The 13,512-nt window shown below is 35.9% G+C and overlaps 2 protein-coding genes across 3 annotated transcripts in view; one reads left to right on the top strand and one right to left on the bottom strand.

Moving 5' to 3' along the window:
* Positions 1-2,798, top strand: LOC108730386 (DNA polymerase delta small subunit). The gene is made up of 7 exons (XM_018460045.1): positions 1-177; positions 656-888; positions 1,006-1,307; positions 1,373-1,583; positions 1,654-1,888; positions 2,215-2,507; positions 2,604-2,798. The coding sequence occupies exons 2-7, from the start codon at positions 672-674 to the stop codon at positions 2,720-2,722; spliced, it is 1,377 nt and encodes a 458-aa protein (XP_018315547.1). The 5' UTR covers positions 1-177; positions 656-671; the 3' UTR covers positions 2,723-2,798.
* A 1,453-nt stretch (positions 2,799-4,251) lies between these two features.
* The window catches only part of nsl1 (non-specific lethal 1), an 11,910-nt gene continuing 2,649 nt past the window's right edge, over positions 4,252-13,512 (bottom strand). For both annotated transcript variants that reach the window (XM_018460085.1, XM_018460086.1), the window contains exons 2-12: positions 11,481-11,804; positions 9,296-11,087; positions 7,751-8,253; positions 6,772-6,963; positions 6,431-6,659; positions 6,052-6,159; positions 5,865-5,940; positions 5,602-5,749; positions 5,203-5,423; positions 4,986-5,120; positions 4,252-4,528 (exon numbers count right to left, since the gene is read on the bottom strand). In XM_018460085.1, coding sequence (XP_018315587.1) covers positions 4,382-4,528; positions 4,986-5,120; positions 5,203-5,423; positions 5,602-5,749; positions 5,865-5,940; positions 6,052-6,159; positions 6,431-6,659; positions 6,772-6,963; positions 7,751-8,253; positions 9,296-10,869 — 3,333 coding nt within the window. In that variant the 5' untranslated portion in view covers positions 10,870-11,087; positions 11,481-11,804 and the 3' untranslated portion in view covers positions 4,252-4,381. The remainder of the gene's footprint in view (positions 4,529-4,985; positions 5,121-5,202; positions 5,424-5,601; positions 5,750-5,864; positions 5,941-6,051; positions 6,160-6,430; positions 6,660-6,771; positions 6,964-7,750; positions 8,254-9,295; positions 11,088-11,480; positions 11,805-13,512) is intronic.

The following is a 13,512-nucleotide window of genomic DNA, read 5'->3' as shown; positions in this document are numbered from 1 at the left end:
GGCGGGAAAGACGCCCCACTTGGCGTGTGATCTCATTTGCTGTATATTTAGATAAATATCGTGTGTATTTCTAAGTGCTATCAAACGATACAAATCAATATTGAAAAATCAAGAAACAAAAGCTTTTAACATCTACAGAGAATAATGAAACAGTGAAAAAAAGATAAGGATAGAAAGGTTAGAATTGAATGTAGCTATGTAGGCGAAATAGTGGAGTAACGTGGGAAACAATTTATGTATAATACTCCGTTTCGCTTACATATCTTATATTCTATATAAATAGTATTGCAAACGATCTTCGTATACATTTTCATTTCATCGGATATCAATGTCGCGAATACGTTTTGAAGAGAAAACAACATAATACAGCTTTTCGAGAGGCATCCTGGGGATGTCTCTGTGTTGTGTAGGAATTGTTGAAGAGTAGTTAAATGCAATTAGAAGATCAAATATATCTTTTAGTTCTTATTGAATTTATTCACAATTTTAATACGTCACACAAACGCACAATAATGTAAATACATAGATTGGAGCACATTATTGTGTTGAGTCAAAACAGTCTACAATGTGAGATTTAAGATAATTAAATGTTCTTTTTATTGTATATAAGATATTCTTATTAATATGTATATGAAATTCTTTTTATTATATATAGAATATATTTGTTAACAATGGTGCACACAAAAGATGAATCCATTGAAAATCTACCTTTAAGACTAGGAAATGAAAATCCACAGGAATTTAAAAGACAGGATGTACAATATGAAGACTTGTCCAGTGATTTTGATAGTAAATCGATTGATTTCTCCAAGCAATTCTGTAGCATATATGCAGTGAGATTGGCAGAGTTGAGAGAGACATTGATACCACGAGTTGTTGCAAAATGGGGTGAGCTTATGTAGTTTTAACAAAATTCTATTTAAGTTAAGATTTTTTATACACAAATATTTTGTGATATTCAATATAATCGAGTAATTAAAAATTTTATCGTCTATCTTTTTTCAGGAGATGTTCAAATAGTAAAGTTGGCAGATTTGGAAGATTTTGAAGGACAAGAATGCGTGATAATTGGTACACTCTATAAACATCAAAAGTGCAAGCCATCGATATTACATGAATTAAGCGAAGATCATCAACTCGCATTGTCTGAGCCAAAATCGAACTACTGCTCAGAAAAGGATCAACTTTTCTTGGAAGATGAGATGTTGCGCATCAAATTAGTGATTGAAGATACAGATTTAAAGAATTATGTTACAGGTGTTGTATGTGCCATTTTAGGTCACAAGGACAAGAACGGCAGTTTTGAGGTATGTAAGTGGAAATTAAAATTACATATATATGTATATATACATATATATGATATTTTATTCAGATCAAGGAATGGTGTTTTCCTGGTTGTGTGCCTAGAAGTTTACCGGCACAGCCAAAGTCCAAAGGAAAGCTAGTATTCTTATCTGGACTTGACTTGGCAAATACTTCAACGAATTTATCGTTAAGTCTTTTAATCGAATGGATATGTGGGATGGCGGGAGAAGCAGCGGCGCAAGAAAATGCCACTGACATTGTTCGAGTTATTATTGCTGGTATATCGGATCTTTAATGTCTTTAATAATCGTATTCATTTTCGCTTTAGTATTACTGAATTCTACATAGGTAATTCGGTCAAAACTGTCACTAAGACAAATACTTTAATGGGACACGCTGAAGGGAAGGCACAAGACGCCGCTATAACAAAGGAAGTCGCTAGGGCAACGACGCTTGCAGATTCATTTCTTTACGAAATAGCAAAATGTTGTTGCATTATTGTAATGCCAGGTCAACACGATCCCACCAACGCAATGTTGCCACAGAGACCACTTCATCCATGCATACTACCACTAACGTCTAGGTATTATACAAATATATATGATTAGTCTATATATAAATATATATATATTTCAACTTCTCAATCAAGATAAGATTACAATTCTTTAGAGTTACTTGAAAATTTTTATTGTCTATTTTTGCATAGCAAAGAAATATATAATTTTAAAAGTTGCTTTTATTAATTTATTAATGAAAAGACTTTGGCAGCATTACAATAATTCGAAATCGATACATATACATGAATAATTAATTTTTTATAAATTTTTACAGATTTATAAGACTTTTCGTCCTAAATCCAAGTACAAATACAATAGAACATTTTGATAGAAATAATACGATATTTTTCAGATTTCAAAGCTTTAAAGGTGCGACTAATCCGTGGATCGGCAAAATTGCTAAACGTATAGTAATGGGCAGTAGTGGACAGCCTATTGAAGATATTATAAAAGCAACCGGTGAGACAGATATCTCTCCTTTAGATTGGTTGGAAAAAACGCTGCTTTGGAAGCACATGTGCCCGACTGCACCAGACACATTACCAGTATATCCTTACTCTGTAAAAGATCCATTTATCATAAATTATTGTCCGGATATATACTTTGTGGGTAATACAGATAAATTTGAAACGAAACTGTGGAAAGGTAAATTAAATATTATAGAAGAGATAAGTATTACATTAAAAAATTAATATTTCCTCATATTTGCAATATTAATTAAAATGCATTTAATACTTGTAGGTGAAGAAAATCAGATGGTTAGGCTAATTTGTATTCCAAAGTTTTCCTCTACACATATTGCAGTTATAGTAGACATAGAAACTTTGGACACTGAATTTATTTGTTTTGGAACTGAATGAATGCATACATTTGAATAAATTCACGATTTATACAAGACACAATTAGATTAAAATCTAACAATACACTTAACTTTTTTTACTGACAGATTATATCACTACCGTTAATCTATATCTTTGTATATTTATATTTTTGAAAATTATAAAAAAAATTTGAAAATAAAAACGATTTTATATTTTGATAATTTTACATTTAATAGTAGATATTCTTCGATTGCGCCTTATGCGTATATAATTATGTCAAAACGTGTATTTTCTCTATAATTTATCGATTATAATTTATCGATTACTATAAGCTAATGCAAGAGAATCGAAAGAGAAGTGAAATTTAAAAAGATGCAGAATTGGATTACCGTCAAAATTTATTTTGTGGTGTTAATCGTATTGTTACAATCAAGAAATGCTGAAGATAGATAAGTAATAAACGAATGCTTGCATGAGAATTTGCATGTTGTAAAAGAAAGAACAATTTCTGTTGTCACCCATTTTTATTTGCATCTCGTAAAAGTGATGTACAAAATTGAAACGCATGCAACTTTTAAGAATTCGTAGACATTTTACCTGGTTATAAAACTTTTAATACGAAAGAAAATACATGTAGTATCACAGACTATTAGAAAATTGCGAAATCACAGTGACACAAGACTTTATTTATATGAACGCTTAAATTAACAAGTGAATATATACTTCACAAATTATATACCAATGATAAGAACATAACAGTCAAAATACAGAGCATCAGAATTTAACTGATAACACATTTTTAATATTAATAATTTCTACATCAAATTTCACACGCTATGTCAAGAATATCTTTTATGATACATAAATTTACAATTTCTCTTTTACAATTTTATTTTTTATAACGTTATCCTTACCTGTGTGTATAATGTAATAGTAATATCTTAAGACACGACTCGGTCATATACGAAAATTAAAACAGGATTATCTTAATTCTAAAAAAAAAATCCATGCTTAAAGAAACTGATTTTGACTGTTACATAAATTACGTTTGCGAAATTAGATGCAAAAGTTACGTTACGGACAATGTACAAGGATTTAAATACAAGTTTTGATATAATAGGTAAAACTGTAACGTACATTAAGCATTTGTAATATTAACGTTTTTTGTAGAGTATGTCACGTAAACTGCGATATATTCTTTTTTATAAAATAGAAAAAGCATGTATATATTGGAAGGTACACAGTGCTACAGAACATTTCGATTGGCACTTTTATTTAAAGTGAAGAGCTCCGATCGCAAACATAAATATAGTTTTGTACAAAACCGCTCAATTTGTCATGAGATTCCACTTCTTTCAGAGAATTAATACTATCTACTATTTGTGTAACAGAGCAGAAAAATCAATAATGCATATACTAAACATAATATGACGTTAAAATTCTAATGCTTTGGCCAAAATAGCAATACTTAAAAAAAAAAGTAATAATAATTAATTAAGGTTTTTCCATTAATTTAAGCAGAGAGAATGAAGTTATAAAATTTATATTTATAATACACTTTACAGGTTCATAATTAACTTAAGGTGCAATGTTACATGACCGATAGGTATATATAACAATTGACAGGTAGCTTCTGCATATATATATATATATATAGTAACGACGTAGACATACTGTACTTATTAAGAGTTTTATATCCTATCTTTTAGCCGTCGGACGTATTCTCTCCTTTTCAGTGTCTCTATCATCAGCTACTGTCCACTCGGGATCATTGGGATCCTCACCGTCTATATCGCAACAAGCCGATTCGGTCGAATCCGATTCGGGAGAATCCATTTCAGCTTCCTAGAAACGTAGAAATACAAATAGTTAAACACCGTCGTCGTCGGCAATCACTTATTGGCCCAATTGGTCGCTTTGCGAAAAAATTCTATTTAAGGTTGCAAGCTCTCATACGGCAGCTGCGTGAACCAAGGAGCAAACTAGAGTTGTGTAAAAGATTCTATAACGTATAGAAAGTAACGGTCGCGTTAATTTAACGCGATACTCTTTCATCATTAAACATTTGCTAATTGCGTGTGTCTATGTGTATGTGAGATGAAAAATAAAATGAATTACGTTACAGAAGTATGAAGCGTCAAGTGGTACTGCTTACCGGAAATAGCCTCGAGAGGAGCCATGAAAGTTGGCTCAAAGTGTATATTAATAGTCAGTACTAGCACCCACATACATTTTATATAATTAAATTTTCTCACTTAGATACTCGATGCAAGAAATATTAGTACAAGTACAATGTACGTACATCATCACCCTTATCTTCATCGCGGGAGCATAAAGACGTCGACGAAGCTTGCCAATGTCCGTCCGGCATCACTTCCAACATCTTGTCATAAACTTCTTCAGATAATGGGAATACTCTTGGCTCGTACGGCAATATCTGTATGAAAATTTCAGGAACATTACAATATCACGTGATATTTATTTAAACGATACGAGATATCATTACCGCGTGTACTTACCTCGTTATCATCTTCGGTAAATGCGGCCGTGGTATCATCTTTCCCAAGTCTCAAAGAGGGTATAGTGCGACGTCGCAAAGAATTTTGTAAAGCAGACGATCGGTGCGAATCTAAACCCGATGACTCTGTGTCCTGCACCTGAGACGGAGTGGCAGGTGGAGATGTGATTGGAGACATCACGTCTCCACCAAAGTCACTGCTCGCGTGCGGCGACATAGGATCTAAAAGAGAATTGTTTTTTCTCGTAAAGATACAATTTCGTCGATTTATTGTCAGATAGTAGTGCCGAAGACAATTATTAAAAAAATATCTTGAAGAAAAAGGATAATATAATTGAAATAGTGAACAGCTCGTAATAACGGCATGATAAAAATTCGTGATAAACGGGGGGCAACATACCTGGCGTGTTCGCACCGCTGTCTGCTCTGCTATCAATACGACGATTGTGACGAATACGTGTTTGATTTGGCGTGTGGTAACGTTTGTATTCCTCGCGTTCGCTACGCTCGTGCCTCAGGGCGATCGTTTCGTCCGACATATCTTCAAACTGTCAGTCATACGATCATTGAATTAACAGTTACAAAAGAGGAAATAAAAAGTTACTTCATTTTTTTAGCGCGTTGCTTTTTATCACATATAAGCGATTATCTCATTATACTTACGTCACTGTCCTGATCAGGCCTGTGCATCACACCGTTCTTCACATCCATTTTCGCGGGTTCCTCACACAATCTCCATCTTTAATGATAAAAAAAAATAGAGAAATGCTTTAATGAAACAATAATGACGTTAAATTAAATTAAATTTGTTTAGAAATTGAAATAACTGTGAATTATAAATATATCTTACTTTGGTGTTAATATCTCCTTATATTGTAACTTTTCAGGTCTAGTTGAAGCAGCGACACTATAAGGGATGACTATATTGTCGATATCGTACGAGTTTTGTCGCAAACGCCTGAAAAAAAATTTATATATATATATATATTACAAATAAGTCACGGATAGTTCGTGAAACGATATTTTAGTATTTTGTTTTGAATTGACAAGAGCGATAGCGACTGATGATTTCATGAATATGAGACGTAATCGTTCTCCATTTTATATTCTTAAGTAGGTACTCGCATTCCGTATTACGGAAAACTTCGCATGCGGGATCGATATAGTGATCTTGTTAATGGAAGAGTATATATAATCGATGCATAAACAATGCATCAAACAACGCTTACCCATGTGAATTGGAACTTTTCTCTTTAACAACGTTTTTCTCCGTCGAGGCAGTAACGTGTTGCAATGGAGAAGGCACTGGAGATGAGTGTTTGCTGGAACTTGAAAGCACGCTAACGTCGTCGTCCTCAGTCGGCAACTTTGATACTTTTTTCTTATTCAATCCAGGCACGCTTCTCTCGTGACTGAGTCTATTTCTCTTTTCATTTTTCAACATTTTTCTCTTAATCCCTGTTACAAGAGGTATACATTATTTCACACCAGAGGAAAAACAACGAGAGTGATTCACTCTTTTAATAAGTAAGAACGTAGATTGTACAAAATGCATCCTCGTAATACGTACGTGCTGTAAGAATAGTAGAGGATGATTTCTTTAACCGCGCGGTATACTTTGTTCTATTAGGAAGTTTCTTATTTCTTCGTTCGTTGCTATCTTTATCTTTCACTCGGGTAACTCGCAAATTGCCTCTCAACATTTTCTGCTGCCACTCCACTGATTTCATAATAGCTTCTAAATGTGTTCCATGTACAATTTCTACAATAAACAAAAGATAGATACAGTCAGAGAAATTTTCGTTATTATTCAACAATTTTGCACTTTTATTTAAAATTTATTAAAAAATTCAAAACTTAAGACGATCCTTAAGAGAAGACTTAAGGATATAGACACAATAGAAGAAATAAGGAATAACGATGTCAACCTATCAGATACACTAGAATATTTCTGAATATTATCATAAAGGCCTTTTTCATCAATCTCTTAAGCTAATTGACGGTTAACTCGAAGTGACTACGGGTAGTTCAATGCATCGAATTTCCTTTCTCTTTCCTCTTTTAAAATAATTGTTAACACTACTGCGAGTTAATCGTTGATTAGTTTAACCGAAAATGGGTGAAAGAGACTCTAATAAACTGCAAATGTGTACAACGCCTGAACTTTCTTAAAGCTTGTTTTTTTTCCATATTCCAGAACTGAATTTCTTTGTATGCTTTATCTTTTATCTTTTTCTCTCCAATGTAAAAAGAAAAAAGAAGAAAAATGAACTGTGCAGGAAGTTCAATCTTGAGATATAGAACAAAATAAGCCTCTAAATCAGGCTTGTCCAATGTTAGTTTCCGGAGTCAAAACGCAAGATTTCGGGAACTATAAAGTGTTGATAAGCGTCGTTGATGGTTTTGCATTTTGCTCCGGAGCTAAAACTGAACAGACCTACTCTAGAATGTATACATATAGTACGTCCTTATCAACATGTAGATATTTTGTATTGAATGAAGCAAGAATTTAAACAATGACATTTTTTTACATTTACAAATAAACATACCGTCAGAGAATGACAACACCGGATGAAAACTGGAATCAACAAGTGCTACACGTTCCTGTACAGAAAGCTGTTCAATTGGTTCTTGTGGCTGCATTGGATCTAGCCTTCCTGTACATAAAGCACATGCAGGCAATACATGATCACAATTGCATCTCACTGTTGACGCTTTAGCTGCACGCTTTGAAACTTCGTGTAGCCTGTCGACTTGCAAAAGCTTTCGCTTTCTATAAAAATTCCACACAAATGGACGCGTCCTACTAGCTGGTAATTCGCCCTCGGACGAATTGCATCGTCCAGTGGAACCTGGTAGAGCGCCACTGTATCCATTAACGGTTTCTGCATTTTCAAGAACGACCAGGCCTTTCGCGGCCCTAACCTGCCGTTGCAGATCGTTATGCTGTCTAATTTTGTATTCTAAATCTGATATCTGTGCCTGTAGCCAGATCCACCGTGATGCTACACCTGCACGATCCTGTGCATATCTCCATGCTGCTCTTTTCGATCTGTGCAAATAATGTAACAATACGATTGGCCTACTGATTCGCAAAATTAAAGATCATACGTTGTGTAACAAATCAGTGTAGCCTATTATCGTAAAAACTAGACAGAATGTCGCGACATTAAGAAGCGTTGTGGACTTGACAAATTTTATATTAAATTATTTTCAATCTTACCACCTTGTTTTACAGAATTTACTCAAACATAATATGCACAATTGTTGCAATTACATAGACAAAATACGCGTTAAATCCGCATGCCAAACATCAAAATATTATAAGTGTTTTCGAAACAGAATATTTCATAAATAAACAAACAATAAAGAATCCAGAACCGAGCCAAAAAAACATTTCGGTCCGTTTTCTTTAACTGCAATAATAAACTTATTACTTGTTTTATATATATATATAAATAAAAAAATTTTGAAATTTTTTTTAGACTAAATTAAGAAAATTACCGTTTATTTTTATATCAAGGCATAACTTTTGAGTCATAAATGATTAAAAATTAAAAAGCTTTAGGAAGCCTATCTAAAATTCATCTAGAACATTTAAAACGATAAATAATAAAGTTAGATTTTCTACTACGATTTAATGAAAAAATTGAATAGTAAAATTTAATTATAAAGATTAAACACTTAAAACGGTAATATTAAATTAAATATTGTGGATTAAATTACCTATAACAAAAACTTTACTAAATTACTCTGACAATCACATAGAATTCAGTTATTTATAATAACTTGTTATAAATGTTCATTATATAATATATATATTATATATATATATATAAAGTGCAATTTTTCGAAGTAATAATTCAGAAATATCTGCTTTTTATTTAAGTTAAAAAAATAACCCATTTCTTTATATATTCTTTCTCCTCATAAAGCGACATAATTTTATTTAAAGTATAATATATTTTTCAAATAAGGACAAAAGAAAAATTAATAAATTGCACAAAATTGATAAAAGCAGAATGTGTAAATGCATTTGTGCTTAATATAAAATTAATATTAATATTAAATCTTTCGTTAAACGCATAACTTACATGGACAGACGTTGTTGTTGTGTATTGTTAAATGTCTGCATTTCATCACAACTTTCTCCACCACTGCTGGATGCTGTACAGTCCGAATCCAAGTTAGATTCCAAAATATGTAATTGCGTGGACAAAGATCCAGCCATATTTTCGACCTCTTCACCATTTAGTTTAACCTGAGGGGTACCAAACACTGGCTGACGATTACCGTTACTGCCAGATGTACCACCACCCACGTTATCACGTGATCCTCCACCAAAGTATCGACACACTCTTTGACGATTCACACTGTTACTTTGAGCAACACACATTTTCTCAATTTTCTGCAGAAACGAATGTAAACTACCACCAATCTCGGGAAAGTTTCTTACATTGGATTTCGAACCAATATTAACCAATTCTTGTAGAAGATATTTTTTTACTCCGTGATGGGCTAATTCAAGAACACCGGTATTCTCTTCGGCCACATGTCGGCCTATTATTCTCATTTGAAGTTTCCTCAGTCTTCTCATTAAAAACGCGCATCTCCTATCATTCTCGAATTGTTTCTGTGCCACAATGTCCTGTTGCAATCTCAAACTGTTGGATTTTTGCTGGTCCACCGTATCCACTGTGATATTCATATTATCGTTGCAAAGACTCATAACGTCCACATCATTAAGTAAATCCCGTTCGAAGGATGCGAATCCCTCCTCGGGCATAGCAAACATTTCCACGCTATCGACAGCACTTTGCACTGGCTCACCACCGTCCGTAGAAATGTTCTCGGTACTCCCCGCGCCCTCTATCGAATTAATGACCTGCAAAATCTCCTCCACATTGTGCCCGATATCAGCGACATTCGCCATGTTGCACTGCTCGACCGTGATATCGGTGCCGAAGGCCATGATCTGATCGACGTCCAGATTCTTATTGTCTTCCGTTTCGGTCTCATTAGCTACCAGGGGCAAGTCCACGCTCGATTTCAAGAAACCCATGTTGTTCGTTTGATCACCCATAGATGGGTCGTTCATTATAATGTCGATCTCCTTCCCCTCGGCGTGACCGGCGTCCGGCAGCGTGACCGGCCGCTCAAAGTCCTCCTCTTCTTCCTCCTCCACCTCCTCCTCCGCCGGCGCCGCCGCCGCCGCCGCCGCCGCCGGCGCCGCCGCCTGCTGTTGCAAACACGCCGCACCGTTCCTCGATCCGATCAAGTCGGACGCATTCGTAAACGCGGATAGCGAGTCGAGGTTGTTTGCGTACTTGGAGTTAATGACATCGCGTATGAGATCCTTTGAGATACCATGCAAGCACTGCTCGTCGATCTTCGACGGTTGCACATTTGCCGGCACCACAAACTTGGACAGAATCTCACGGTTTTGGCACACCTGCGTGGCCTGTTCAGGGGACAGAAAGCCGCTGACGGCTGATAGGGTAGGGAGCAAGTTTTCAGGCTTTTGAGGACCACCTTCCGTCAGAGCAGGGGCCATCACTGCCACTGACGCTGCCAGTGCCGCGGCCTCCACATCCAGAGGCTCCCACGACGTGCCACAAAGTGCGCGTCCGCCGCTCCTGCACTTCCCGTGCGCCGCGCTCACTCCCATTCATCCATTACTACGGCTCGGTGCTGCCTCCCTTACCGTCCGTCGCCCTGTTCACTGTTCCGACTTGACTCTTTGTCCTAACTGTTTCCTCTTTTATTTTAATAGTTTTATCATTGGCCTGCCATCATCCGCGGCCACGTTATTACGTTGTTTCCACTGTATCTCCCATGTTATCGATCATGAATTTCCATGGTTTATCACAAGACGATACCGATTTCCTGCAAAAATCGAAATATTGCATCATACCTCGTCGCGTTTCATTGCATAAATTTTAAAAAGTAAACAACTGAAACAACGAGAATTATACAGAATTTCAAAAATAAACAGCTCAGAAATAATTTCAGATAATATTATACTTTCAATTTTTTGCAAACAAGTTTCATGTATCATTCAATGAAAGAATTCTTAAAAAGCTTAATGGTGCCAAGCCCTTTAATCGCACGTTCGAACGGGGTTATCTATGCGTTACGCAAAATTACATAACATTTTTTAAGCTACATAGATAACTGCCGTTGGAGCAGTGCCGCAAAACCTGCACACACTCGCAATAGATTTCGTTTCGAAGAAAGCAGAACGAAATTATAGACAACACAAATACGAATCTAACTCACTTCGTTTCCACGTTTGAGGAAGCGTAGCATACTTGACGTCTTCTTAAACGTATCCCAAAGTGTCCTTTCGCAACATAAACGAAAACGTCTCACCACAACAATGACGATAACGACGATAACGACAATGATAACAACGATTCTCTTATAGTCGTTGCAATGATGATGCTATTCAGTTTCAGGGCGACAACTTCCCAGAGTCGGACTTTGTGCCCGTGCAATAATTCACAGTAGTCTCTCACCGCTCGCTACAGTTGACAACGTGGCGCTATTAAAATATTTCCGAGCGCTTCGAGATAGAAGCTGTTCTTCTTCTGCGAATGCATCCTGGAAAAGAGAGAAAAGAAAAGGAGGTAATGCCAGATCACAGACGCCCTACGCTATCGCTCGCGAAAGACGCGCGCGCTTCTCTGCAGCGAAAGCTGCAAACCACCATCATTAGCTTAATTCCAGGAAAGCATTTTACGGTCGAGTACTCGCGTCCGAATACCATCGGCGCGAATCAGCGAGATGCGCCTTGGATGCAAACAAGAGACGCTGATTTTCGTTTAGCGCGCAAATCCGCTCGTTTCGTTTCAGAATGTTTATTGTTTCTTTTCTTTATGAATATAACTATGTGCCGTTTTTTTCAAGTTTTCCGCAAAGATTTTAGACAGTGCAAATCTCGAGCGAATCTCGAGAGTTGAATGGTGCATTAAGCGCAATTGGAATAGATTCCCAAGCTGTTCAACAGATGAGTCACGCTTAACAACGCATTACGACATTTAATTTCCAAATGGTTTTATCTTATCAGATTCTTATAAACTTATAAGTGTCGGTGATAAAAAAAACTGTTTAATCGTATAACTTTTATATTTGTGAGACACTTGATTTTTTCTAGTGTCTTTCGCTGTGCGTGTGTGTGTGTGTGTGTGTGTGGAATGTATTTGAAAATAATAGGCTTGCTTTTTATTGCTGCACTGGACTACACTAAAGCTTGACTTCTCACTTTCGCTACTACGAAAAAAATTGTTTATTTGACTAAATTAATTGTTCATTTCTATCAGTTTAATTTTAATCTTGGTTCAACTAACTCTTCACCTCTTTCTAGTATCAGGAGATACTAATAAGATAAAAAAAGATGAGCAAATTAAATTAAAATTAATTTACATTGATAAAAACGGGCATAAATTCATTTAGCTTTATTTCTTTCATTGGAGAATGTATAAACTTAATTCAAATATAATATGTTTGACTTACACATATTGTTCATCAAATGTAATAAAGACGAATTATTTTAAATTAAATTATTTAATCAGATGAAAAATTTTTTTTCTTAGTAATAAATTTCAAACATATACCTGATTTATCTTAAATACAAAAAAGTTTACTACTTCAGCTATTCAGCTATAAATAACAGAAATCTCGGAGCAAATGTGGGACAAAAACAATCGATCATCGATCGCAAAACCGTGCAGTTTGCCTTCTCCTTTCATTCGACTCCGTCGAAGATTCGATCGTACGCAGTAAAATTCGAACTTCCGAAGTGCGTCCGACGATACGACGTTGCTATAGTTACAATGTTTGCGGTATTTCAGCGTGGACAATATTGCGCAATCAACATAGCCGGATCGTCATGGATCTTGCGGGCGCGAACGTGTAGAGCTCAGACGACTAGTCGAGAAATAAAACGAAATCGACAAATACGGGGAGCGATACGGGGCGTCGAGAACAATTGATAGCAGACGACAGGGAGACACCCATCGAGGCGTCCGATACATACACAAATGACTCACACGATGATCGGTGATAATACAAACAACAAATCTCAATCGATACGATGAGATGGCGCAAATTTTGACTACGTTTACGAATATGTATTTTTCTTTTTTCTCGTCAATACGTTCCGAGAAACACCCGCACCGAGTCGGTAGAGCCAGCTGATCCGCGATCGTGTCGCTTATCAATCAAATTTCTCTCTCCTTATTCTCCCCCTGCTGCTTCCTCTTATCAAAGCGTTTCGTTATCAATGTGGAGCTCCGGCGCACGCGTCCTC

Source organism: Mycetomoellerius zeteki, unplaced genomic scaffold, assembly GCF_001594055.1.
Source record: "Mycetomoellerius zeteki isolate Tzet28-1 unplaced genomic scaffold, Tzet1.0 scaffold91, whole genome shotgun sequence".
Classification (NCBI taxonomy): Eukaryota; Metazoa; Arthropoda; class Insecta; order Hymenoptera; family Formicidae; genus Mycetomoellerius; species Mycetomoellerius zeteki.
This window is presented reverse-complemented; position numbering and strand designations above follow the sequence as displayed.